Genomic DNA, 25,916 nt, shown 5'->3' with positions numbered 1-25,916 from the left:
CAGGGGATTGGGGTGCAGGGAGGGGTGAGGGCTATGGCAGGGGGCTCACGGCAGGGAGTTGGGGTCAGGGTGCAGCAGGGAGTTGGGGTGTGGGGTGCGGGAGGGGTTCAGGCTCTGGCCCGGTGCCGCTTACCCGGAGTGGCTCCGGGGTGGCAGCTGCATGCACTGGGGCTAGGGCAGGTTCCCGGCCCCGCGCCGCTCCCAGAAACGGCTGGCACCGTGTTCCTTCGGCTCCTGGTGGGGGCGGGCAGAGAGCTCTGTGCATTGCTCTTGCCTGTGGCTACTTCCCCCAAAGCTCCCATTGGCCGTGGTTCCCAGTTCCCAGCCAATGGGAGCTTCGGGGAAGGTACTCACAGGCAAGACTAAGGCATGGAGCCCTCTGCCCCCTTCTGCAGGGATGTGGTGCCGGTGAGAGGCCCGGGGCCCGTGGCAATCCTGCGGGCTGCATCCAGCCCACAAGCCATAGTTTGCCCATCCCGGTCTAGTAACTTACAACAAAACAAAAACTCCTTTCCCTTAAAGCTGTGTGTTTTCAGTCATAAGGGGTACATCAGCTCTTGTTGAACTTACCTACCGTAGAGTGTGTGTAAAATGAAAATTCAACACCGTTGATGCTCACTAAAAACAAAACACACTTAGTTCATGTAGATGCCTCAGGTATCCTGAAAATATTTGTCAGGTGTGTAGTTAATAATTTGGTCAAAATATAATCCAGTGGTTTAACAGTTTAACTCTGAAAGGGTTTGATTCTGCACTGTTGCCTTTAGTGATTGGCTGTTCTTTCCTTTCTGTTTGGCTGACCACCCCCAACAAACACACACACACAAATTGTGTAACTAACATGTTCCCATCACGTTGTTCACTCTGCTTGTGTGGTTCTGTCCCTTACCACCCACTGTGTGTCTGTCTGGTCTGTTTAGATTGTATGCTCTTTGGGCACAGTCAATCCTGTGGAACTTGTTGCTGGGGGATGTTGTGAAGGTCAAAACTATAACTGGGTTCAAAAAAGAATTACATAAGAACAACCATACTGGATCAGACCAAAGTCCATCTAGCCCAGTATCTTGTCCTCCGACAGTGGCCAATGTCAGGTGCCCCAGAGGGAATGAACAGAACAGTTAATCATCAAGTAATCCATCCCCCGTTGCCCATTCCTGACTTCTGGCAAACAGAGGCTTGGGACACCATCCCTGTCCATCCTGGCTAATAGCCACTGATGGATCTATCCTCCGTGAACTTTGGTTCTTTTTTGAACCCTGTTTATAGTCTTGGCCTTCACAACATCATCTGGGAAGGAGTTCCACGGGTTGACTGGGCGTTGTGTGAAAAGTTCATGGAGGATAGGTTCATCAATGGCTATCAGCCAGGATGGTCAGGGTTGCAACCCCATGCTCTGGGTGTCCCTAAGACTCTGATTAGCAGACGTTGGGATTGTATGGGAAGGGATAGATCCCTTGTTCATTCCCTCTGAAGCATCTGGCATCGGCCACTGTCGTAAGACCGGATACTGAGCTAGATGGACAATTGGTCTGAGCCAGTATGGCCATTCTTATGTAGGGACTGTCTGCTACTCTGTGTTTGTATAGCACCTACTACAATGGGACCCTGTTCTTGGTTGGTCTTTAGGGACAATCATAACAAATTACAGATTTAAAAGGCCCCGTTCAACCAATGGGTTGCAATCTTGCAACCCTGACTTGTGGAATTAGTCCTATTAGGATTGCTGGATCCCATCCCATGGTTTAACTAGTCTGTTCTGAGCCATGGGAAAAGTTTTAATTGGTCTAGTATTCCTAGTACCATCATAGCTAAGGTAGGGTTCATGGGCCAGATTCTGCCCTGCTGTAAATGGGTACACTATGTGCACCAATGTTGCTACTATACACTTTTGATTTTTACATTTTGTGTCTGCTTCTTGGAATCTGTTGTGATTTGGGAGCTTTCTGCCTCTAAGGCTTATCAGTAATACTCTAACACTAGACTTTTCAGCATTAGTAACTGCTTTTCCCATTCTCCCCAGGACTGCTGTGTAAGCCACGCTGGAATGTGGTACCTTAAAGGGACAGTGCAGTCTTGACAACAGTGGTGAGCTTTTCATTCCGTTATCTCCAGGACAGAAGAGGAAAACTGCAGTGGGCATAGACAGAATAATGCCTTTGCTTCAGGGAGCAAGGGGAGAATCTGACCTACTTGTGGCCACATGGGCACTGCAGAAAGACGGTTAGTGATGTCAACATTCACGCACTTGTTTGCATGGCCGCCTAAACACAAAGAGCATCGAGGAAGAAAATGTGGGACCCTATCTGCAATTTGATGAATTTGGGATTCCTAATGTATTTTGCTTCTCATTATTTCATTCTAATAAAATAAAAACATATACTGACACAGACATGATGGAATATCATGGTCTAATATTTTATTTTGTAATTAATGCCAATAAATGGTAAGTCTCTTGTTTACAAACATCCAACTTTTCTTATATGCCTAGCAGGTCATGATGTAGTCTGTGTGTTAAAGCACTCCCTCTTCCCACTTAAACAAACCTATGAATGCTCATGAAAATTTTGTATGCACCTGGGTTTCAGGGGAAAAATCCCTGTCTAACATTTTACTAATTATACATAGCAAAAACAGTCTCACCAATTGTTTACATGACACAAGTTGTTTTCAAAAGTAATTACATATAAAGCAGATGTAGTGTATTCTACTTGATTTTTTTTTTGCATAACTAGATGCTGGTATAACAAGGTAAGTAATCTTATGCACCATCTGAAAGGTGTCCAACTGTAGTTATCACATTTGGTGATGTAAAATCTATATTTTATGTAACTTTTTCAAATAAAATTTTATCTTGAAGATGGACTATGGCATCAGCCTCTGACCCCCATGTGTTTGTCTATGAACAGATAGAAGCAATGTAATCTTTTATAGACTAGAAAACGTTAACAGAGACTGACCTTTAGCTTATCCCTACCTACCCCTTTCCCCTTCCTCAGCTAAGTACTACATATTGTTACAAATCACTTAGTATTAATTATGGTAGCATCTAGAGCAAGGGTGGGCAAACTTTTTGGCCCGAGGGCCAATTTGGGGTTGCAAAACTGTATGGAGGGCCAGGTAGGGAAGGCTATCCCCCTCCCGCCCCCCTCAGAACCTACCCTGCTCCTCATCCCCTAACCGCTCCCTGGGATCCTATCCATCCCCTGACCACAGAACCTCCACCCCATCCAATCCTCTGGCCCCTACCAAGCTGCTCAGAGCCACATGTCTGGCAGCTGTGCTGCCCAGAGCTAAACACGCTACTGCTCTGCTCAGCAGGAGCGCGCAACCCTGCTGCCCAGAGTGCTGCCAGCCTGGCTGTGGGACAGTAGGGGAGGGGCCGGGAGCTCAAGGGCTGGGCAAGACAGTTCCATAGGTTGGATGTGGCCCATGGACCATAGTTTGCCCAGCTCTGATCTAGAGCCCCCCTCCCCTCCAAGTAAGAGTAGGGGGCCCTGTTAAAACAAAATAAATAGTACTCTGCCACAAGGATTTTATTATCTAAGATTTACGTTTAAGAGCAGGTGTGAGAATTGGAAAGGGGACATGAGAACTAACTAATCTTTTAATCAATGAGTATGGCATATTTTTACCATTTCTTGTGTTTACTCTTCACTCTGCTTGTGCTGAAGTTAAGATTTGAGCATGCAGCTGTAGTTTCAGCTTATCTGGTGAAAACAACTGACTACCTCAGAACCTCACTTATGGTTAAGTGGGTTGTTTGGTTGAAATAAGTAAGTTTGTTCTAGCAATTAGGATTAATTTGGTTAGTTGACTAACTTACTGTATTTACACAGCATCTCCATCTTCCTTTGGACAACATCCTACTGCCCAAGTTTTTGAATAACTAAAACATACTTTCTAGTTTACTCACATGAAGTTTATCTTTCATTATTAGCACAGGAAGATGCTGTTTTATGTCCATCGAGAGCAAACTAGCTTCAAACTGATTATTGCCTCTGAAGTCTCAGGTATTTTTCTGAATGCTTGTAAGGTTTGAGCACAATCAATATAGCTACAATGACAATTCTATCTATTCCTGTAACTGTATCCATAAAGTTTCTAAAATGTAGCAGCATTCATGAAGATTAGTATTTATATATGTTTCACCTTTTCCAACATATTCCCACTTCAGAATTAAGCTGTAACAAAACATATTCAAGCATCAGTTATCCAAAAAACAGTCATCTTTGCCTTCCCCCTCTGTCTTTAACTGAATTTGTACTGTTAGCACCCTGTGTTTTATGACGCTGTATATAATAGGCAAGTATTTGAAAGTTAGATTGTTTTTTAAAAAGGGGAAGTCACTCAAACAAAAAAACTTATCCAGTGACAGCAGATGCTTTGGTGCTGTAGTTCTGTACTGCCGATTAATTTTGTTGTGTATGTCAAGAGGTTGTTATAGCCATGTCTGATAACTGGCTTAGAAAAAGGAGGCAAATATCTGCTGTATACCAAACTCTTCGTTAAACCCTGAGCCATTTAACAATCAATAGCTGGGCAACTATTAGGAGCAATTAGACATGATTGACAAATCAGATTATGTAGTTACTAAGCAGGTACAGTAGAAAATGAGGCTGAAGTGGCAGAAACACTGGTCTGGGCCTTTTCCTTCTCAACCCTTCTCATTCAGTATTAAAATTACTCCTATTACTAGCTCAGCCTGTGCTTCCATCACCCAGTTGTTAAATTTTCAAACAAGCTCCTTTGTGTTTTGCCAATGTTGCCCCTCAGGTGGGAGGAGCTTCCCTGTATATGTCTGCAAAACTTATCCTCCTTCAAAACCCTTCCTTCTGTGATGCCTACAGACAGCATAATGGCTGGCTGCTGATGCCACAACCTATCATACTGACCACTAGTGCCCCATTGTTTCCTTATACTCTGTCTCAAGCTAGTTGTTGTCTGCCTTCGGCTATGTCTACACTACAGCTGGGATCAATGCTGAGATCGATCCACCAGCAGTTGATTTAGCAGGGCTAGTGAAGACCAACCAAATCAACAGCAGATAACTCTCCAGTTGACCCCTGTACTATACCTGATGAGAAGAGTAAGGTAAGTTGACAGGAGTTTCTCCTGTCAACTCTTGCAGTGTAGACTCCGCACTAACTCAACCTAAGGTACGTAGCTGGAGTTGCATAGCATAGGCTATGTCTACACTACTGTGGTAAGTCGACCTAGGTTTTAGGCTATGAACTCTTTGGGCTGGGGCTTTTCTTTGTTCCATTTATACACACCTAGCCCAGTAGAGGCCTGCTCAGAGTAGGGTTCCCATTCTCAGGCACTACAGTAACACAAATGAGTGGTGAACCACTTGTGGCAGCAGGTTCCCTATGCTTCTGGAGTCCCCCAGCCTGAAAGCGGGGAACAAGTTGCCAACATTGCTGCCTGCAGTAGTTGCCCTTGCTACATAATGAGTCACGAAACAGGAACTGCAACAGACAGCCATCCCCAAGGGTACAGGGAAGCAACTTTCTCACCTAGAGGGGATTGTGGAATGGGAGGGAGGAGGAGAAGAAAGGTGAGATTAGTCTACTCCCCTCCCACACACAGACACATCCCTCAAGTCTTTATTTCCCTAATTAGTTTTTTCATCTAAGCAAGGGTGGTATAGGCCAGAAAGTCTGTGAAATCCCTGCTGAGAGGGGGAAGTGAATCTATATAAATGAAGATGCCATCCACAGTGACTTTAAGAACCCCTTCTTTGCATTGGTGGTAGTTTCACACATTTGGACAAAATTAGCAGCACAGACCCACTAACTTCAGCTGCAGGGATTTATTTGCCTTTCAGAAAAGTATGCATAATTTAGAATTTTTTTTTTAAATAGGTGTTTATTTCAGTACACAACTGCTTACAGTGTAAGTGTCCAACCTATAAAACGGAATACTGTCTTACTGAAGGACAAGTATAAAATAACTGGAGCCTAACTTACATTGTAGGAGGCAGACAAGAATTTATAATAGCAGCAGCAACTTAACTACAGCTGTAAAGTTTCTTTTATCATATGCCAACAGTTTATCTAGACAACTCAAGTAGACAGTCAGTGTTTGCTATAGATAAACAACAGTCAACACTTTAAAGAGTTAAGTTGCATTCCTACTCTTGTAAAATTATCAGATCACCTTTTAGTGCTGGTTATCTGGCTTCCATTTCTTCTTGGTTTCTCAGCCTTTACCATGTCCTGCCTTTCCTCCTCCCATTTGAGGCAGTGTTCATTCATATTCTGCATTTTCATTAGTTGAAGTTGGTCTTGCAATCTATTTTATTGGGAAGGAGGGATGGAAAGAGAAGGAAGGAGCAAAGAGGATTTAACGATATCTTGATGCCATCTCTTACACGTTGTATTCTGGTTCTTAAAGAGGTTTGGGGGTGGTTTTTGTTTTGTTTTTACTGCTGATATTAAATAGGTCTACACAAGCTTGAACTAAAATGGTGTAAAGCGATGAACATCTGATAAGCTTCCTTGTCCAGTCTCCTTAAACACTTGGAGTAGGAGGCTTTATAGATTAAAGGAAGCCATTCCTTCATGGCAAAACTACCACAACTTGTAATGTTCCATCTTATCACATGACAAAAATGCACTTTTAGGCATACTAATAAGGAACAGTACATCAGAGACAATATACATAGTTCACAGTATCCTGCCTTAAAACATTGAACTATCTCAAATATTCATACCTTTACACCTAATCCATTTTTAATATAAAGACATTTATGCTAAGGGGAAAGAGTTTACTGCATATGAAAACCTAGTACTGGCTTAAATTAAACCTAATACAGGCTGCTGTGCCAGTTCCCCAATATCTCTGCCAGGGCACATCCGTTTAGACTGATTACTAATTTGAGTCTGAAGCAGAGGTTTCCCACAGGTGGTATTTTAGTAAACAAATAGCCATAAGGCTAAGACTGAACATAACCTTTTTCCTTTGTGAAATAAGGAAAAAATTTACTCCAAATTTCTCAGTGGAAAAAGTATAATACAATCATTTCTCCTTAGGTCTACAGCTTCTGTAGCACACTGGGCATAGTGAGCTAGATTGTCAGTTGCTGCTGTGGAGAGGACAAACTCAGTATGCAAAAATTAAGCCAATTTTTCTACTTTTAAGACTGCCAACAACTACCACTGAACAATAACTTCTGCTGTGTGGTAGGGGTCATTGCGTGCACAGAGAATACAACAGAGAATGATATGGGTTGACCATATCATACATATTTACAGGTAAAGTGAACATACATTCAAGTTGAAGGGAGAGTACACATGACTGCAAGATATGTACAAACACCAGAGGGACCCTTAATGTTTCCCTTCTGGACTAATAGAGAACTTTTCAGTGGGAAAACAGGTCATCAGCATAGTTAATACAAACAAGTGTTAGGGCTGAGAAGAGACACGCTTATATTTTGTTCTATGTTCATCTATTTCTTGCTTTGTTTTTCTGATACAACTAAAAATTTCCTTAAAGAGAGCTTTATATTCAGGTATAGTATTTGTGGGTGAGCCAGTGAGTTCAACATTTCCATACTCTTGATCAGTAGCTGAACGGTCAGACTGGATGTTCCCCACACTAGAGTCTTTGGAACACAGTTTTGATGTTTGTACAGCCTTATGTTTCAAAGAATCTTCATCCATTTGACACTTCTTCAGAAGTTCCTCGTACTTAACCTTCAGAGCATTATACTGAGCATCCACTTCATTAAGCAAGGAGATGCCTCGCTGCTTCACAGCTTCAGCTCTTCTAATACAGGTTTCTTCATGGCCCTTTAGAAGGTCTCCACTTGCAGCACTGCTTAGGAAGGTCTCACTGCTACTTCTTTTTAGGGCCCTTTTATCAAGCTGGGGGACAGTCAAGGATGCATCCTCTGAAGGGCTTTGACTAATTTCCCTTTCTAAAGACTCTTTAAATGAAATAAAGAATGATTCTGGAACCAGATTCTCCATGCTGTTGACAAATGTGTTTTCAGACTGAAACATCTGCCGCATTTCAGCCACTTCCAATTCAAGCTCTTCTGCCCGAGCCTGGTATAAGTCTTTATCAACCAGCCTCTGTTCAAGGTCACAGTTCTCCTTTACCATAAGTTGATATTCCTCTTCCATTGTCACTCTCTTCTCCTTTTCCAGATTAAGTTGGGCTTCTAATACAGTCAATGCCTTTTTTAAGTTCTCATTTTCTTCTTCTATGGGACTCAGCTGACTATCCATTGAAGTAATTTTTTCTGCAAAAATATGATCGTAAACAAAATACCTGCAGAAACAAAAAGTGTCAGAGCTTAGATTTCCTATGACTTTTAGGCTGCCTCTTCTGAATAATACAGAGATTTAATTTAAAACTCCCTGTTGAAGAAAACTGGTTTCCAAACGGAACCAGCTTGGTAATTTAAAGTATCTATTTGTACAAAGTTACAATGCGTCAATAATCAAACAGACTGCTTTTCTACAGGGCTGTAGTAAATTCACTACCCAGTGATACATGGTTCCCAATTCAGGTGGTATGGCAGGTCCTTAATTGCAATACCAAATTGTAGATATAAAACCTACTGTACAAGCAGATGTGTAACCAGCATTCTTGAGACTTTCTAGAGTATTTCTTTGAGGCCACAAAATACAGTTTTCTACAGAACATTCCTAGTATTGGGAGAAGATAGACTTCATGATGATCCAATACGTTTTTCCCCTTTAACTAGTACAAATTCTCGTAATGAAATGGATCTGCAAACTATAAGATATCCATATTCTGTAGTTTAAAAGTCTCAGCATTTCCACTATAAAACCTTAATGCCCAGAATGGTCATAAAACCCACTGTCAGAAATCTGATAAAGTTTCATATAAGCATGTTTTGTAATTCTAATTAAAAAAAACCTCTTTAGTACACACTATAGAAGTGTCAATATTAAAGCTTAAAAATGTAATAGCTTGACATACTTGTTTTAACTTGAACATAATGTAGATTAGCAATTACAATATTTAGCTCCGGATAGCAGATTTTATGAGTGCACATAACTGAAAAGACAGTTTTACTGTGCACCATGGTACATAGAGTATGCTTCTTTATATCAGCTCTTGACTCATGTTATTCTGTTCTTAAGTTACCCATATTAGTAGCCTAGGTTAACTCACTAGAGTTTAGAAGTTAAGAGGTCAAGGCTAAATTTCAGTTTTTATCCCATATCATGCTTAAGTATTGCACTATCTTCAACAGAGAATATATTGCAGTAACTACGTCTAGCAGATCAAGTTTTAAGATTCAATTGCTCCTCGTAATCCTGAACTCTGACTTCTGCTGGTCTAAAATCAGCCCCTTTGAATGTTAAGTTTCTGTGCAATGTTTGCTTTATTGATGTTGCATGATTTGTTCCAAATTAGTCTTATTACATGTCTGACAACTATTCTGCCTGGGGAATAAGGAAGAGAACAGAAGGAAATCCCAAAGGTAGCATTCTAGGGAACTGTCAGAAAAAGTAGCAGAGAATAGGGAAGGCTACAAAGTGTTTACACTAACATTCTCTGTATGATTAAGTGATGAGACAAGCTGGAAAAAGTAGGCTTGTGATGACTGCTTTGGTCTTAAACTCATTTGTCTGGAGTGACACTGACAGATTTTCTAGAAATGCACGTCTGATTTCTCTGCTCTGCTGCAAACAAATGGATGAAAGTTTTTAAATCTGCTTGCACAAGTAAAATGACATAACTGAGTTAGTGTCTTACTTGCGAAGGTCATACAGCTCCTTCAAACACGAGAAGCTGTGCACTGATCGTGGCTGCTCAGATCTCTCATGGTTCATATGGCCTCGTCCAGATTTCTTCAATTCCTCCACTTGTCTCTGAAGGTCATCTATATGGGTTTGCAGACTTTCAATAGTCTCTGTCAGGCTGAAGTTCATGAACATATAAAGCTGTTAAAGCCAGTCATGTTAAGTCAAGGGCATAACCAATAGCATAAACTCAGTCACTATCCACTCAGTTTTGGTGTTTCTTCCTCTGGAAACTGCTCCACAGTTACCAGTGAGAAACAAAACCACATACTCAATCCAAAAGCCCACTGATTAGACAATGGATAACTAATACATTCAGAATAGTATTCCTTTCCACTTCTTCAATATAAAAAGAGTTGTTCCACAAAACTTTAGTTACCTTAATATCTTTTGTTGTGACACTCTACTATCCGCAACTAATTTTTGATTAGCATCTTCCAGTTCTCTTGCTGTAACATCCAGCTGTTCATAGACCTTTGCATGCTGGTCATTCATCTGACGTAAGAGCTCCACTTGCTTTGTAAGGTACTATAAAATAATTTGCAGTTACCATCTTCACACTGCTAAAAATGTTTAATTCTACTTAGTGTAAGTTTTAACTTTAAATTCTTAAATCAGGATTTTCAGTTTGTTTCCCATAAATGTCAAGAATAATACAATGTACATTAGTTTTGATTGCAGACTGTGGAAAGACATTGTACCCTTAAATAGCTCTGGAGTGTTATCCACAAATGAGAGCCCATTAGCACTTGTAAATCTCAGAGTAAAGAACAAGGCACCATGCTACATGTGGTTTCCTTAAAATAGAATAAGGATGATTTAAATTACAACTTCCAGTTTGTAATTATGCAATGTACCAGCTGCAACACTGGGTTTTTACTTTGCATGGGCAAACCCTATCAAATCAGAATAAATTTCTAGTGTATGAAGCTGCCCTAAATTTAAGGAGACTGATTTCAGTTTAGTCTTAAAAATGGAAACTGATATTTGGGTTACTATTTATCAGGAAGTACAAATTAGTACAAACTTAAATTACCCACAAGGGGTATTCTAGTTTATATAATCCCAATCAAAGGTCTGCTTTTTTAATTCTGTATGAAATGTTCTCACTGTAATCCTCTTTATTCAAGAAACTTAGCAGGTTGTTTATTTTGTAGTGATGAAACTGCTTTTAGAAAGCCTAGGATAAAGATTTCCCATGTAAGAGTACTAAACCATCTTAAGTCCCTTGCTATTAGAAACACCTTAGGCTTTCCCTCATCTGAGCATGTCTATATGGATTTTACTACACACAAATACTTCAAAGTTCCAGGTACCCTGCTTACAAATATGCACTAAGTCATTCCTGGACCAGAAATACCACAGACTTGTAGGACTAGAAGGGACCTCAGGAGGTCATTTAGTCTACTCCTCTGCACTCACAGTAGGACCAAGTACTATCTAGACCATCCCTGACAGGTGTTTTCCTAACCTGCTTTTAAAAATCTCCAGTGATAGAGATTCCACAGCCTCCCTAGGCAATTTATTCCAGTGCTAATTACCCAACAGGAAGTTTTTCCTAATGTCCAACCTAAATTGCCCTTACATAAGAATGACCCTACTGGGTCAGACGAAAGGTCCATCTAGCCCAGTATCTTGTCTTCCAACAGTGTTCAGTGCCAGGTGCCCTAGAGGGAATGAGCAGATCAGGTAATCAGCAAGTGATCCATCCCCTGTCACTCATTCCCAGCTTCTGGCAAACAGAGGCTAGGGCCACCATTCCTGGCTAATAGCCATTAATGGACCTATCCTCCATGAATTTAGGTATTTCTTTTTTAAACCCTGCTAGGGTCTTGGACATCACAACATCCTCTGGCAAGGAGCTCCACAGGTTGCGTGTGCATGTTGTGAAGAAATTCTTCCTTTTATTTGTTTTAAACCTGCTGCCTATAAGTTTCATTTGGTGTCCCCCTAGTCCTTGTGTTATGAGTAGTAGTAAACAACACTTCCTTATCTACTTTCCTCTACACCAGTCATGATTTTATAGACTTCAATCATATCTCCCCTTAGCTGTCTCTTTTCCTTGCTGCAATTTAAGCCCATTGCTTCTTGTCCTATCCTCAGAGATTAACAAAAACAATTTTTTCTCCCTCCTCCTTGTAACAACCTTTTATGTACTTGAAAAGCGTGATGCCTCATCTCAGTTGTCTTCTCCAGATTAAAGAAGTCCAATTTTTTTCAGTCTTCCCTCATAGGTCATGTTTTCTAGACCTTTAATCATTTTTGTTGCTCTTCTCCAGACTTCCTCCAATTTGTCCACATCTTTCCTGAAATGTGGCACCCAGAACCGGACCCAATACTCCAGTTAAGGCCTAATCAGAGCAGAGCGGAAGAATTACTTCTTGGGCCTTGCTTACATCACTCTGGCTAATACATGCCAGAATGATGTTTGCTTTTTTTTGGGCAACAGTGCTACATGGACTCATTCAGCTTGTGATCCGCTATGACCCCCAGATCCCTTTCAGCAATACTCCATCCTAGGCAGTCATTTCCCATTTTTTATGTGTGCAACTGATTGTTCCTTCCTAAGTGGAGTATTTTGCATTTGTCCTTAGTGAATTTCATCTTATTTACTCCAGACCATTTCTCCAGATCATTTTGAATTTTATTCCTGTTCTCCAAAGCACTTACCATGGAGGTAGGGTTGTATCATCCACAAACATTGTAAGTGTACTCTCTCTGTCATACTGAATAGAACCAGACCCAGAACTAATGTCTGTGAGACCCCACTTGATAGGTCATTTCAGTTTGACTGTGAACCACTGATAACTACTCTCTGGGACCAGTTTTCCAACCAGTGGGGTGCTCCCACCTTAAAGTAGCTCCATCGAGGTTGTATTTGCCTAATTTGCTTGAGACGGTCATGTGGCACAGTATCAAAAGCCTTACTAAAATCAAGTTATACCCCATCTACTGCTTCCCCTATCTACTAGGCTTGTTACAGTGTCAAAGAAAGCCATTAGGTTGGTTTGACATGGTTTGTTCTCGCCAAATCCATGTTGAATGTTACCTAGAAAATAAGGTGATAAGTGTGTGCAAATTGATTGCTTAGTTATTTGCTTCATTATCTTTAGAAGAAGTTTAAAATCAAGTTCACGTTATTGTGAACTAGTTTGTTGTAAAGAAGTTGAACATAGAATATTTCTTGAAGTATTAGGTTCTAAATTTAACCACATTTTACACAGTTGGATGCTAAATGTTCAAAATCATCCACATCGAAGTTGTCTGAAAGATTTCTAGATTAGGAGCAATTACTCTTGTAAGTGGCCTACTAATTATGTAATCAAAGCTTCTAATATTCTACTTAATCTTTTACAGCATTAGAAGGTTGATGGCTTTACATTTTAGGTAATTTAAGAAGCGATTACAAGTTCATCTAGGGCTATGCACTGCTACAAACAAACTACTAAAAGATCAATCTGATAGCTGTTGGTTAGATCCTTTTGCAACCCACGGGCACGTGACACAGGATTCATACAAGAATAGCATGTGGATTAACCAACAGAATCTCAGTGTGACCCATTTCAGATTAACTTTCCCTGTCTGCTAGTCTCAAAGACATTGGAAACGTTCATGGTTTCTTCAACAGTGAAAGGTGACTGAGCATAAAACATGAAGATTAGAGTTCTGAATTTAGGTGCTTTAATGCATAATAAAGAACCCACTGAACAGCAGCCTATGCTGACAGACTATACTTTAGGTGTAATGGAACAAGAGCAACATGTGGGAGAAAGTAGATTCCTCCCTTTCTCAAGAAACTACACTTCATCTCACCTTGCATGCCTGATGTCATGGTAACTTGAAAATATGCAGGAAATGAGAGCAGAAACCCCAAATGCAAACAAAGTTTGTAGTGCCTTTCCCGATATTTCAGAAATTCACACTAGCATCTACATCGATTGCAAGGGAAATAGGAAAACTTAATATGTAGCTGCAAGTGATAAACTGCCAAGCAGGTTTACACTCCACTAGATCTTTATGAAAAGGAGAGCTGTAATGCCCCACATTTGGATTTACAAGAGATGCCAAGATTAGTCTCTGTTAGTTTTTCTGGCAGTGGTTTTAATCTGCCATTGCAGCGTTTATTACATCCATCATGATTAGTTACTAGCACGTATGTCAGTGCAAAGGTCAGATATAATGATCAGAGACTAAATACCTAATGATGCCAAGTGTTTAAAACTTTAGTTTTAACCTTCAAAGTAAGGATTATGAACTGTTCTACATGTTTCAATTCCCTTAGCCCTTCCTATGCAGCGAAGACAAGAACATAAGAATGGCCATAGTGGGTCAGACCAAAGGTCCATCCAGCCCAGTATCTTGTCTACCGACACTGGCCAATGCCAGGTGCCCCAGAGGGAGTGAACCTAACAGGTAATGATCAAGTGATCTCTCTCCTGCCATCCATCTCCACTCTCTGGCAAACAGAGGCTAGGGACACCATTCCTTTCCCATCCTGGCTAATAGCCATTAATGGACTTAACCTCCGTGAATTTATCCAGTTCTCTTTTAAACCCTGTTATAGTCCTAGCCTTCACAACCTCTTCAGGCAAGGAGTTCCACAAGTTGACTGTGCGCTGAGTGAAGAAGGCAGTTGTCTTTTGAAATGAAACATACACAAATTGTATTATGCGCAACACTAACTGACTGTAATAAAGATCAGGTTAAATTAGTATTTTTTTTAAAATAAACTCTCAGGAAATCTACACGAATAAAGCAGACGCAACAAGTCTCTTTAGATAGCTACTCTCAAGTAACGTGGGTAGGACAGATTCTTTCAGTTTTATTCATTTGGCAACCTTATAGCATTTCCTTGCCATCTCTTCATAAAATGAGTACATTACAAGGTGATGGACATAAGAACGGCCATATACAGGGTCAGACCAATGGTCTACCAGTATCCAGTCTCTGGTAGTGTCCAGTGCCATATGCTTCAGAGGAAATGAACGCAACGGGGCAATTTCAAGTGATCCATCCCCCATCATCTAGTCCCAGCTTCTGGCAGTTGGAGGTTTAGGGACACCTGGAGCATGGGATTGCATCCCTGACCATCTGGGCTAGTAGCCATTGACCGATAATCTCATGGAGGATAGGTCTAATTCTTTTTTGAACCCAGTTATGCTTGTTGCCACAAGTCAATTGTGTGTTCTGTGAAGAAGTACTCCATTTTTTTTTTGTTTTTAAACCTGCTGCCTATTAATTTCATTGGGTGATCCCCTAGTTCAGAGGTTCTCAAATTGCAGGGGCATGGAATGTATTCAGGAGGGAGTTGAGAATCTTTTGGCAGGGAAAAAAAACCTTACTTCACACATTTTACCCACAGCAATGAGTAACTGGTAAAGCTGATTCCTCCAGACATATCAGATAGCACTGTGCATTTGACTCTAGATGGCACTGTGCATTTTGACAGATCTGTTAAGCTTGCTTAGCATTATACAAAGTCATTGCCATCTGCATGTTAATCTGTTTGCTATGATGCAATGTGCATGTTTATAAGCGTGGACCACAATCACTGTTTTGCTTTTGCTCTTATTACAATGGATCGTTGGCTCATTCATGCAGCAGAAAAAAAAAAACCATGAAAAACAAAGAAGCAAACAATGATTCAAGTGAAGCACCGCTGCTGCGTATATGGCTATATGTACTTGTGTGGCTGAGAGGTAGAGGGGGAGAAGAGGGTATAAACTACTACAGACAAAAAGAAGGGGGGCATGATCAAATAAGTTTGAGAATCACTGCCCTAGTTCTTGTGTTATGTGAAGGGGTAAACACCACAACACTTTCTCTGCATCATTCATGATTGTATCGACTTCTATCATATCCCTCCTTAGTCATCTCTTTTCTAAAATGACTAGTTCCAGTCTTTTTAATCTCTCCTCATATGGAAGCTGTTCCACGCTGATGTACATTAAGATGCAGGGAAGGGCAATGAAAATGGTGGGGGGATGGGAGACCTAAAGTTTCTGTAGTTGCTCTAAGAGTTTACATACTTCAGACCCTAAGGATCAATCTTATTTGTGAACTATTTAGACTCATGGGACTCGGGAGACATTTCAAGGTCTCTGAATAAACAAATGCAGATAGGTTGGGTTTGTTGGGTTGGTGGCTTTAACTCCAGCATTGTTTTGCTTTATTGTTGTCCTTTATATTACAGAATGAGCTGGATATAGAGACTAGATCTACCATGATTTAATAGGGGGGAAAAAAGTCAAGTAAGCTGTGGGAGGTATATCAGTGATCAGCAATACAAAGGTATCCTTAGAAGAGGGCACTTTTTGTCTATACTGTGCACCAGTTAGCTGTTTTTTTAAAAAAAGAAAATTCATACAAGGGAAACCTGCAAGCATCCTAGAATTTAAAATGCCATGGCATTATTTGCTTGCATATGCAACCTAATACAAATGTTGGATTAAAGCTGTAGTGACTGCCATTATTGTACTGAAAGATCATTTCAACATTCTCTAAATTGCAAGCAGATATATACACTTTACTTTAAATTGATTACTGCTTTAATACTACTTGCATCATATGGGCTATTCAGTTATGTAAATTCTTCTTAAGTACCAGTCACAGTTCATTTCATTAATTGAAAAGTTTAAAGTGTCTATCAATGGATGATTGAAATGTTGAAAACTCTGTAAATAGAATAAGTTCTTTGCAATTGACTTTAACACTTGTTGATCAGACTAAAATATCAAATATAGAGCATGCAAAAATATCACTGCTCTCTATAGTGTAATTACAGGACGCCTTGTGTGTACGGCAGGGGTCTCCAAACTCTTTGAATCGCACACCCCCAGGGCCAGCAAAAAAAAAGGGGAAGCAAACAAACAAACAAACAAACAAACAAACAAACAAACAAACAAACAAACAAACAAACAAACAAACAAACAAACAAACAAACAAACAAACAAACAAACAAACAAACAAACTGCTGCCAGCGTGCCGCCAAAGAATCAAAGGTCCAGGAGCACTCCTTCGGCAGCGTTCCTCCTGTTGCGCACCCCCACAGATGGTCTTGCACATCCCCACGCATGGTCTTGCGCACCCCACTTTGGGGACCACTGATGTACGGCTTGATGCCATTTGTTAAACTTACAATTTTTGTGTGTGTGAAGATATTTGTGGAAACAGCTAGTCATACTATTTCAAATGCAGGCTTTTCAAAAACCTACAGAGATTTCTTCTACATGTATTTTCTGGATTTGTTAAGAAAAGTAATCCACCCACATCATGTATTTAGATAGAGAAACCCTTGTTTTAAACAGTATCTATTTCTGAAACAGCTAGTTTATACAAACACTTGTCATTATAGTTATAGAAGTTAAATTTAGTGAAGATCCAAAGATTCTACTGAGAGGAAACTATGAGTCTATGCATGTTATCAAGCTTTAGAAATTCTAGAATCAAACTAAAATTAACTGCAAGAGGCATTCAGAGTGTCTTCTTGGAAGATGAAGTTTTGAAGGAGTCAAAATCAAATTTCATGGTATCCAAATGATTTCAATGTCCACACTACAAGGTTATCAAACTCTGCAATAGAACTCACCCATACTCCTTAAAATTTACCTCTATTTCTTGTAGTTGCTCTTGATTGGTTGCATACATTTGCTGCAAAGATTCCTCCAGTTCTGTGTTACGATCCAATAATGTCTTCCCAAGTTCAGCAGCAAGATGTAGATCTAAATAAATAAAATTTACAGGCAGGTTATTTATTTAAGACCCAATTTGTGCAATCTGACCATTACTATGTTATTTCAATTAAATTCTCAGGGTTATAACTGTGTCCAAGTACAAGCTTTTATGCTCCAATACACATTCTTTGGGACTGAGGCTAATTCTCCATTTTCCATTCACTCCATCATCATTTTTAGTCTCCTTTCCACCGCATTAGTTTTACTTTCCTCACCTGATTGCTCTTTGCCTTCTGTAGTTCCTCATCTACATCTAACTATTCACTTTGTCCCTACGCAGAGGAGGATGAATGGGAATGATACTCCCTAACATGGTAGGCAGAGAGCAGCATAAACACGAGGCCCAGTAGTGCACCACCAAGTGGCTCTTACCCTAGATCCGTCAATTAGCTATAACTGCTAACCCCACACTAATAAGTTAGTTGGGGTTTTGAGAGGGGAGCAAAAAGTAAAAAGGTCTGTTAAGTACTGGTTAGGCCAGGCTGGAACAATATTTGATGTCCTCTTACTCCTCCAACTACCCCAAAAGGCAACTCAGCCCTTGCAGCACCATTAGACAATCAGCTGAAGATTTTCAAACACTTTTTCTGATGAAATAGGAAGTTAGATAATGTGCTTAGATATGTATTGTGTGTCTCTTGACTTATAAACAGCACCAGACAATGGTTAATTTCCTTTTCTCAAAAAGATTCTAAACGCTATTTGTTCTCTTAAAGATATTTGAAACTCAACCTAATCCTCCTCAGCAACCTCCAGAGTTCCTATGAATATAGCTGGTTGTTTCTTGTTGTTTTTTAAAAAGAATAAGGAATCCACACATATACAGGGACTACAGGTAAATTTGGATGCTCTCCTTTAACTATAGCATGGATTAGTAAATTCCAAGCTTATGAAAGAATGATATGCAATACGTAGCACATTATTAGTCCTTATGTTGCATGCATCTCACACTTTGTGTGACAACGGAGATCAATAATCTAGGTTACTGCTAGAGTATTAACTCCCCTAAACATGGTACTATATTTCATATAAAGAGAAATGCAGAATCCAATAGTTATGTTGCAATTCCTTATACAAAGTTTGTAATTTTCCACCTCTTCCACATCACTTGGACCATGACCAGATTGCCATATACATGCAAGCTGGCAATACAATCTAGTTAATTTTTAGATATACGGAACTATCATCATAAATGGTACAGTGCCAGAATACAAGGAAAGACAAGCGAAGGAGAATTTAGAATTCTTTCTGCCAGGATTTAAAAGGATGTATAATATATATGAGCAGTACAGATAATCGGCTGGAATATGAACTCCAATATTTCTTTAGGTTGGAAGTTCAAATGCCCTTGTTTTTATCTTGTTTCATTTTAGTTTGATAGCTTATCTCTATCTAGTTGATGTAATAGAGTAGAACCCTGTTAAAAATTGATTTGGGCAGCCTTCGCTTAGACAGTGTATTCAAATTATCACTACATCCTGATGCATAAGCCAAAGAACTTCCCAAACAGATATGCACAGAAACTTGAAATCTTTCAACAGGGTGTTCTGAGAGGTATTGAAGTGCTTTAGCAGATCAAATAATCCATGAATTATATATTCTTTACTTGTACAAGTTGTTCTCAAAGGTTTCCTACTTTGAGGATAGCAAAGAAAAAAAATTCCTTGCAATCTGATTCTTAAAACAAAGGCCACTGATCAATGAGAAAGAAGGGCAAGATCTGCACCAGTAAAAGTAAGTAAATGTAAACCCCACACCCAATGACTACTAACAGCAGTAAATCATAGGCCACATCCACAGTAGGAGGGAAAAAAAATGTATTAAATACACACTAACATGCCCATGTTTAGAAGTTTAATACATGCTAATCATCCAAGTTAAACTTTTTTTCTACTGTAGACAAGGGCTCAAGACTCCACTGTACTATAGTAGTTGTTAGTCCCATATCTTGCAAGTTAACTGCTAGTTGTAGAAAAACAGTGCCAGAGGACATGACATCAAAACATTGTACTGGGATTCTGATACTCCAGCAAGTTTATGTAAATTGTATACATCAAAATACACGGTATAACTTAATTGAATAGTGGGGAAATAAACACTGCATTAATTGATGTACATAAGAAAACAGAAATAAAGTTGTTCTCTGGTGATATACTGCTAAATAGTTCAGCGATTAAAGGTTAGTATGTCATTCTATAGTGACATCAATGCAATCTTCTTGCATCACACTCCTTATGTCATTTTAGAATACAGCTAATCTCCTCAAACTAAAAGGCTCATTACCCAGCAAACAGAAGTCTCTCTTACCGCATCCAAAGGTTATATAAGCCAATATTACGTTAATTTTGTTTATGAATACAAAGTGCTAGAATGCACAAAATACATGTGTCATGTAGTGGGTATATCCCTGCACTTTTTATAAAATGGTCATAATAAAGGGAGAACTTTTGTCTCTTCTAACCTTGTAGGGGTTGAAAGAATAATTCTGATCATGGGTCCATTTGTTAAGAAGTGCAAACCCAGCTACAGCTTCATTTTCTGGGCTCTCTACAAATTTCCCAATCCTTACCAACTTTATTTAAGACATTTTGGTTGATGTTTCCTTGCAACCTACAGAGGCAGAAAGTGTAAACTTTCATTTTGATTAACCAGAGGCAAAGATAAAGTTTAAACTGGCAGTCAGAAGTAGCCCCTTTTATTTTTCCACATGTCTCTCTTCAGGGTAATTCCTGCAGTCTAACTTCAGTGAGTCTATAATCCTCCATATAATAGTATAGAAATATAATCCTATTTTACAAATTCTAAACCAGAGGTGGACAAACAACGGCCTGTGGGACCATCCTGCCCGGCCTCTGAGCTCCCGGCTGGGGAGGCTAGCCCCCAGCCCCTCCCCTGCTGTCCCCCCTCGCCTGCAGCCTCAGCGCAACACCAGCGCTCTGGCCCGCCGCTCCTGCCAGGCAGTGCAGCAGTGTGGCTGCGAGCACCTGCCACTCTGAGCAGTGTGGTAGGGGGGTGGGGGATTGGATAAGGGGCAGGGGGTTCCAGGGGGCGGTTAGACAGGGTGGAGGTTCGGGGGGGCAGTCAGGGGCCGGGGAGCAGGGGGCTTGGATAGGGGGTGGGGTCCCAGGGGCCGGGGGTGCGGATAGGGGGTGGGGCAGTCAGGGGACAGTGAGCAGGGGGGTTGGATAGGGAGTGGGATCCTGGGGGGCGGTTAGGGGCAAGGGACAAAGAGCAGGGGGGTTGGATGGGTCAGTGGTTCTGAGGGGGGTGGGAAGTGGGAGGGGGGGCAGAATCCAGGCTGTTTGGGAAGGCACAGCCTTCCCTACTTGGCCCTCCATAAAGTTTCACAACCCACTTGTGGCCCTCGGGCCAAAAAGTTTGCCCACCCCTATTCTAAACCAAAACACACTAGCCTTGGGTATCCAGCAGCCATGTAATCATTAAAGCCATTCAACAATTTGTAGCAACTTTTTCTGTTACCTCAAATAATGCAGTGTTCCAGCTTTTACTTTGTCATTACATAAGGCTCTATACTTTAAATAAGACACAGAATAAGATTCTGTTAAACAAAGAATGTGTATAACCCTTAGAATTACTCAGAACACCCAAAGGTAAACATTTTGTCCCAGATCCTCAAAGGTATTTAGCGCCTAACTTTCATTAATTTCAGTGGCAGTTAGGAGCCTAAATATCTTTGTGGATCTGGATCTATCTCCTGGATTTGTTTCAGAGTAGCAGCCGTGTTACTCTGTATTCGCAAAAAGAAAAGGAGTACTTGTGGCACCTTAGAGCTCTAAGTACTTGTGGCTCTAAGCATACTTTACAAAAAAAAGTATCTAGAAGTGCAGTTAGAAGAAATTAAACTATGCATATAAACATGAAGTTACATATGCATGTATGTCAGTACATATTTTTAGTATTTACTGAGCACTTCAAACATATAAAGTGATATCCAAGTATTCCTGTCTATATGGAACACCTAAGTACATGCCGCAGATTTAACCGTACATGCTGCAGATTTAAACATACAGTACTCTGTTAGCTTGACACAAGATTCGCAGAAGCATTGATATTTTCTTGTAGGAAATATTCACCATTCTTCGCAGAGAATCTGTTGGCTTTCTTATGATAGGCAGGAAAACAGGTGGAAAAGCCCAAGAAAACGTGTTAAAAAAACAAACCCATTGTTTAAATACAGACAAAGAAGTGAGAGATTTTGGTTTGTTCTAAAACTCCAGTGTATTTTTAAGCACTGCAGAAAGGATCTACTTTCTAATGAAACAATTTTCAGCAATGTTGAGCACCCATAAACCCCAGTGAAATAAATGGGAGCTACCAGTGTATAACATCTTTGGGGGAAAAAAAATAATCAGTGCCATTAGCACAAGGGATAAAGAGCATTAGCTTTTTTAATTTACTCAACTGATCCTGCAAACTAAGTATGCTGACGTCCAGGGGAGTTTGGCCAGTAAAAGGACTACTCAGCCAAGTAACAGGTTTCAGAGTAGCAGTCGTGTTAGTCTGTATCTGCAAAAAGAACAGGAGTACTTGTGGCACCTTGGAAGCTGACAAATTTATTACAGTTCATTAAGCGTGTGCAAGGTGTGTCTGACATAATCAAGAAAAATAAATTATCAGCTATAGGACTTAGATGTCCAGGTGAATAAGGAAACAAAGAAATGTAAATTCTGTCTTTAAAGGGTTCAGTACAATATAGCTGCTGTTCCTCTGCACTCAATTTCTTAGCTGTGATCTCAGGTACTGTAAATTTATGCCAATGTGTTAATGAAATCCCAACAGATGTGTGGGGAAGGTCACTTTTCACTATGAGGCTAAAGTTATTGTGAGCCACAGTCATCCGTTCTTACTTAAATAATGCAAATTAAAGTCAGTCACTTTATGGGTTACTCGTCTCTAGGTAAAATAATGCGAGTAAGATTTTGGCAGTGCTATCTCTGCTGCTCATCGTGTTTAATTATATCTGGAATTTTCACACTAAAGTGAGACTTAGAAGCTGTTCTTACTATTGCATTAAACATTTCTCACTTAATTACACTTGAGTACAAACCATGCTGACACTGTTACTATAATTGGGGCAAAGTCAAGATTTCCCCCTCCCCTCAATGTTTTAATACTCTACATAAGAGGATTCGAGAACTTTGTACAGCAAAATGATACTTTCAACAACAGAAGAGACTACTAAGCAGTCCAGGTTTAGCACCAGATCCTTGCTTTTAAGCAAGCTTTACAATGGTCACTATGGAATGTATATTGTACCCTTCATTCCAGATTGTAATCTACTCAATCCTTTGCTAGTTTTCGAAAAACAGCATTATGATCACTTTCCTTATATGAGACAAGCCTTTTCAGAAGGTCAATACACTGCAACAAAATGCAGTCCTACGAAAGTAGGGAATTGCTCCTCCCCATTCTTGAATATTTCAAACATGAAAATTCTCTTCAAGCAACATTATGCTTTAACAAGAAGTCTGACTGGATATTAAATTCTCAATTTTTAAAGGTGGAAGTTTCTGGAGTGTATTGTTCATAACACAATCAAAGTTTTGGTCTGAACTTTGACCTACTTTGAATTTTCAAATCCTAAGAGTTAAAAAGTAACTACTCAACTGCTAAGGGAGTTAGGGGTTTTAGTTAATTTTAAGGGATCCTCAAAAACATCCTGATCTCTCTTGGCAGCGCCATCCAATATTATAGAGTGGTGCTTATTTTACCATTATCTTTTTTTGGCACAGCTAACAATCACTTATACTTAGGGCATTTTATAATGAGAGAATCTGTATATAAGTCTATTTGATATATGAGAATCCCTTAACCATCACTTAAATGCGCTAACTTGTGAGGTGGAACTTAGAAGCACAGCACAAAACAAGAGTTTGATACAAGGAATAATAATAATAATAAAAAAAAGAGATTCAACTAGATTCAGATCAGACCAAAGGAACACCATTATAAGGCAGAAGCGAATCACAGTACACTTCATGAGGCAGCTTAGGTGATTCACACAGCCATGTTTACCTTTGAATAGTGACAGCTTTACAATGGATTGGAAAAAAGGTCTAAATCATTAGAGAATAATTTTAGATGGTTCACCAGTTTTTCTAGGCAACAGCAAACTATTTATGGTTATGTGATCATGTAAAGTAACAATCCAAGAAAACTATTGTTTTTGAGTATGAAGCACTCAAAAATAGCTATTCAACAGTTAGCAAAGTCAGTAAAAACATACAAAATTCCAGACTTATTCTGACCTTAGAGAGATGGAATTTTTATAGTTAGCTGCATGACTTTAGTATGAAAACAGTGATTTTTCCCCCCTACTTTTATTCTTTATAGTGCAATAGAATCTATCAGCCCCAGGCATGGATCAGGACCCCACCGTGCTCGGCACTGTACAAACAGAACAAAAGGACTGCCTCTACCCCAAAGAGTTTATATGAGGAAGAGCTTAGAGAAATCAAGTTTTAATTAAATCTAGTTTTGAGTATGCCACTTTTCTCAATCTTCCAGTTCTGAGCTGGTCGTTTAAGAATGTACATAGGGTTTTAAAAAATAAGTCTAAATACCAATTTTAAACATTGTTAAATCCAAAGAAAATTATTCTACATTCATTCCAATTAATGCCTACAAGAAGTTAAGAAAACTGATAATGCTATACATTCAGTCCACTACTGTACCTCAGTGCCTATTTACCAGCTTTATAAAATACGGAGAGAACTACTGATGAAAAAGCACTATAAGAGCCACATATATATTATTAAGATAAGCAAATTTCTATTGGAATTATTCAATGAACGTTCACAGTAAGTTGTAAACAGGACATGTGTAAAGAGGAGCTGAGAGCAGTAACTGACCACCTACACATAATAAAGATGTTCCAGTATTTACAATGTGACAGGTTTCAGAGGTGTAGCCCTGTTAGTCTGTATCAGCAAAAACAAGGAGTCCTTGTGGCACTTTAGAGACTAACAAATTTATTTGGGCATAAGCTTTCTGATGGAGTGGGTTATACCTCAGGAAAGCTTATGCCCAAATAAATGTTGTTAGTCTCCAAGGTACCGCAAGGACTTCTCCTAGTATTTACAATGTAATCAATTGCAAGGCCTTTAATTACAGGTAGGCAGGAGGCGGAGACAGGGTGTGGAAACCCCTAAGTATTATTTACAACTACTCTATTTTAAGCAAGCACTACAGCTAAAGCAAAAACACTCTCTTGACCGAGCTGCTTTATGTATTAGGTACAGCTTTTCAGAGAGTGGCACACAGTCTAACCCCTAAAAAGCGAACGAAGTTAAGGGAAGAACCAGTCCTTAAGCCAGGCGCACAAGCCACCCTTTAAATGCAGGGTTTGTTTTGCAGAAATCCGTATTCCTACCCAGTCACACACGGCCCAGAAGCCATGACTGCGAAGGTGGCACGATACCATTGCGCCCTATGGTACTTTGCTATTCCTGGTTAGCCTCCTGTTAACCCCCCCGGACCCCTAAGGCGCTGCCCGATGGCAAACGCCCTGCAGCTTCAATTGTTAGAGAAGAGCCCTCTCCCTCCTCCTGTGCGCCCCCAGCCTGGAGCGGTCTCCCATTTCCTCCCTCTCGAAGAGAGCCCCTCCCCTTCTCCCAGCCCCAGCCTCTCGGGGCGAACTGTACCCTTCCGTCCTCTGCCCCCCGCCCGCCCTTTTCCTCCCCTCCCGCGGCGCGGTCCCCTCAGCCGCCCGCGCGCTCACACCCCTCCTCCGCGCTTTCTGTCCCATCCCTCCCCCGGTCCCCGTTCCCTTCTGCCCTCCTCTCCCCCCACATCATTCCCCGTCTCCGACTCGCCTGCCCCACCTCCTAGAGAGCCCCCCGCGGGACCTACCTGCCCCCACCCCCGCTCTCATAGGGACCCCCCCCCGAGACTTATCTGTCTCCCCCGCGCCAACCCCTGAAGCATCCGCCGCCGGAGAAGGCTCCTTCAGCGCCTTGGTCAGCGGGAGCCGGTGCCCTGCGCCCGGAGGGGCGAGCCCCGTCCGACGGGTATCCTCCACGCGGAGCCCGGCCGGGCTGCTCACCTTGCTGCAGGTCCTGCTGATCGTACCAGGGCTCATCGTCGCGGATCTCGAACTCCTCCACCAAGCTGTCGGCCAGCATCGCGGCCCCGGCTGCACGGGCGGGCGGGCGAGGCAGTGGCGCCGGCGTAGCGGCAGCCCGAAGGCTCCTCGCGCTCACAGCTAACCGAACCGCGGCGCAGGGCGAGGCGGGGATCGCTCAGCTCCTTTAAAGCCGCGGCCGGACTTTGCCGAGCGCTTCCGGATTTTGCCGAGTCCCCCCTCTCCAAGCCGGGCCCGACACCGCAGCCGCCAGCAACGTGGCATCGGCAACCGCCTTCTTACTAACCAGGG

At 41.0% G+C, this 25,916-nt stretch overlaps 2 protein-coding genes across 5 annotated transcripts in view; one reads left to right on the top strand and one right to left on the bottom strand.

Moving 5' to 3' along the window:
• The window catches only part of POLR3E (RNA polymerase III subunit E), a 36,832-nt gene extending 33,967 nt beyond the window's left edge, over positions 1–2,865 (top strand). For both annotated transcript variants that reach the window (XM_073362185.1, XM_073362184.1), the window contains one exon: positions 2,021–2,865. In XM_073362185.1, the coding sequence (XP_073218286.1) occupies positions 2,021–2,077 (57 nt within the window). In that variant the 3' untranslated portion in view covers positions 2,078–2,865. The remainder of the gene's footprint in view (positions 1–2,020) is intronic.
• CDR2 (cerebellar degeneration related protein 2) lies at positions 2,361–25,908 on the bottom strand. 3 transcript variants are annotated; one of them, XM_073362188.1, is made up of 5 exons: positions 25,587–25,906; positions 17,397–17,509; positions 10,168–10,316; positions 9,742–9,906; positions 2,362–8,280 (listed from the first exon to the last, which is right to left on the bottom strand). In XM_073362188.1, exons 1-5 carry the CDS (start codon positions 25,663–25,665, stop codon positions 7,410–7,412), a joined length of 1,377 nt encoding a protein of 458 aa, XP_073218289.1. In that variant the 5' UTR covers positions 25,666–25,906; the 3' UTR covers positions 2,362–7,409. The 3 variants fall into 3 exon arrangements, with proteins under 3 accessions (XP_073218290.1, XP_073218289.1, XP_073218291.1); XM_073362189.1 differs by lacking the exon at positions 9,742–9,906 and having other exon boundaries at positions 2,361–8,280; positions 25,587–25,908; XM_073362190.1 differs by lacking the exons at positions 17,397–17,509; positions 25,587–25,906 and adding an exon at positions 11,935–12,912.
• Positions 25,909–25,916: the final 8 nt, after the last annotated feature.

Source organism: Lepidochelys kempii, chromosome 10 (genome assembly GCF_965140265.1).
Source record: "Lepidochelys kempii isolate rLepKem1 chromosome 10, rLepKem1.hap2, whole genome shotgun sequence".
Taxonomy (NCBI): Eukaryota; Metazoa; Chordata; order Testudines; family Cheloniidae; genus Lepidochelys; species Lepidochelys kempii.
This window is presented reverse-complemented; position numbering and strand designations above follow the sequence as displayed.

Coding starts and splice junctions, on each gene's coding strand:
- CDR2 (XM_073362188.1), bottom strand. CDS start 25,665: ATGCTGGCCGACAGCTTGGTGGAGGAGTTCGAGATCCGCGACGATGAG. Junction 17,510..25,586: donor TCAGCAGGACCTGCAGCAAG/GTGAGCAGCCCG, acceptor TTATTTATTTAG/ATCTACATCTTGCTGCTGAA. Junction 8,281..9,741: donor GAGCTGTATGACCTTCGCAA/GTAAGACACTAA, acceptor TTGTTTCTGCAG/GTATTTTGTTTACGATCATA.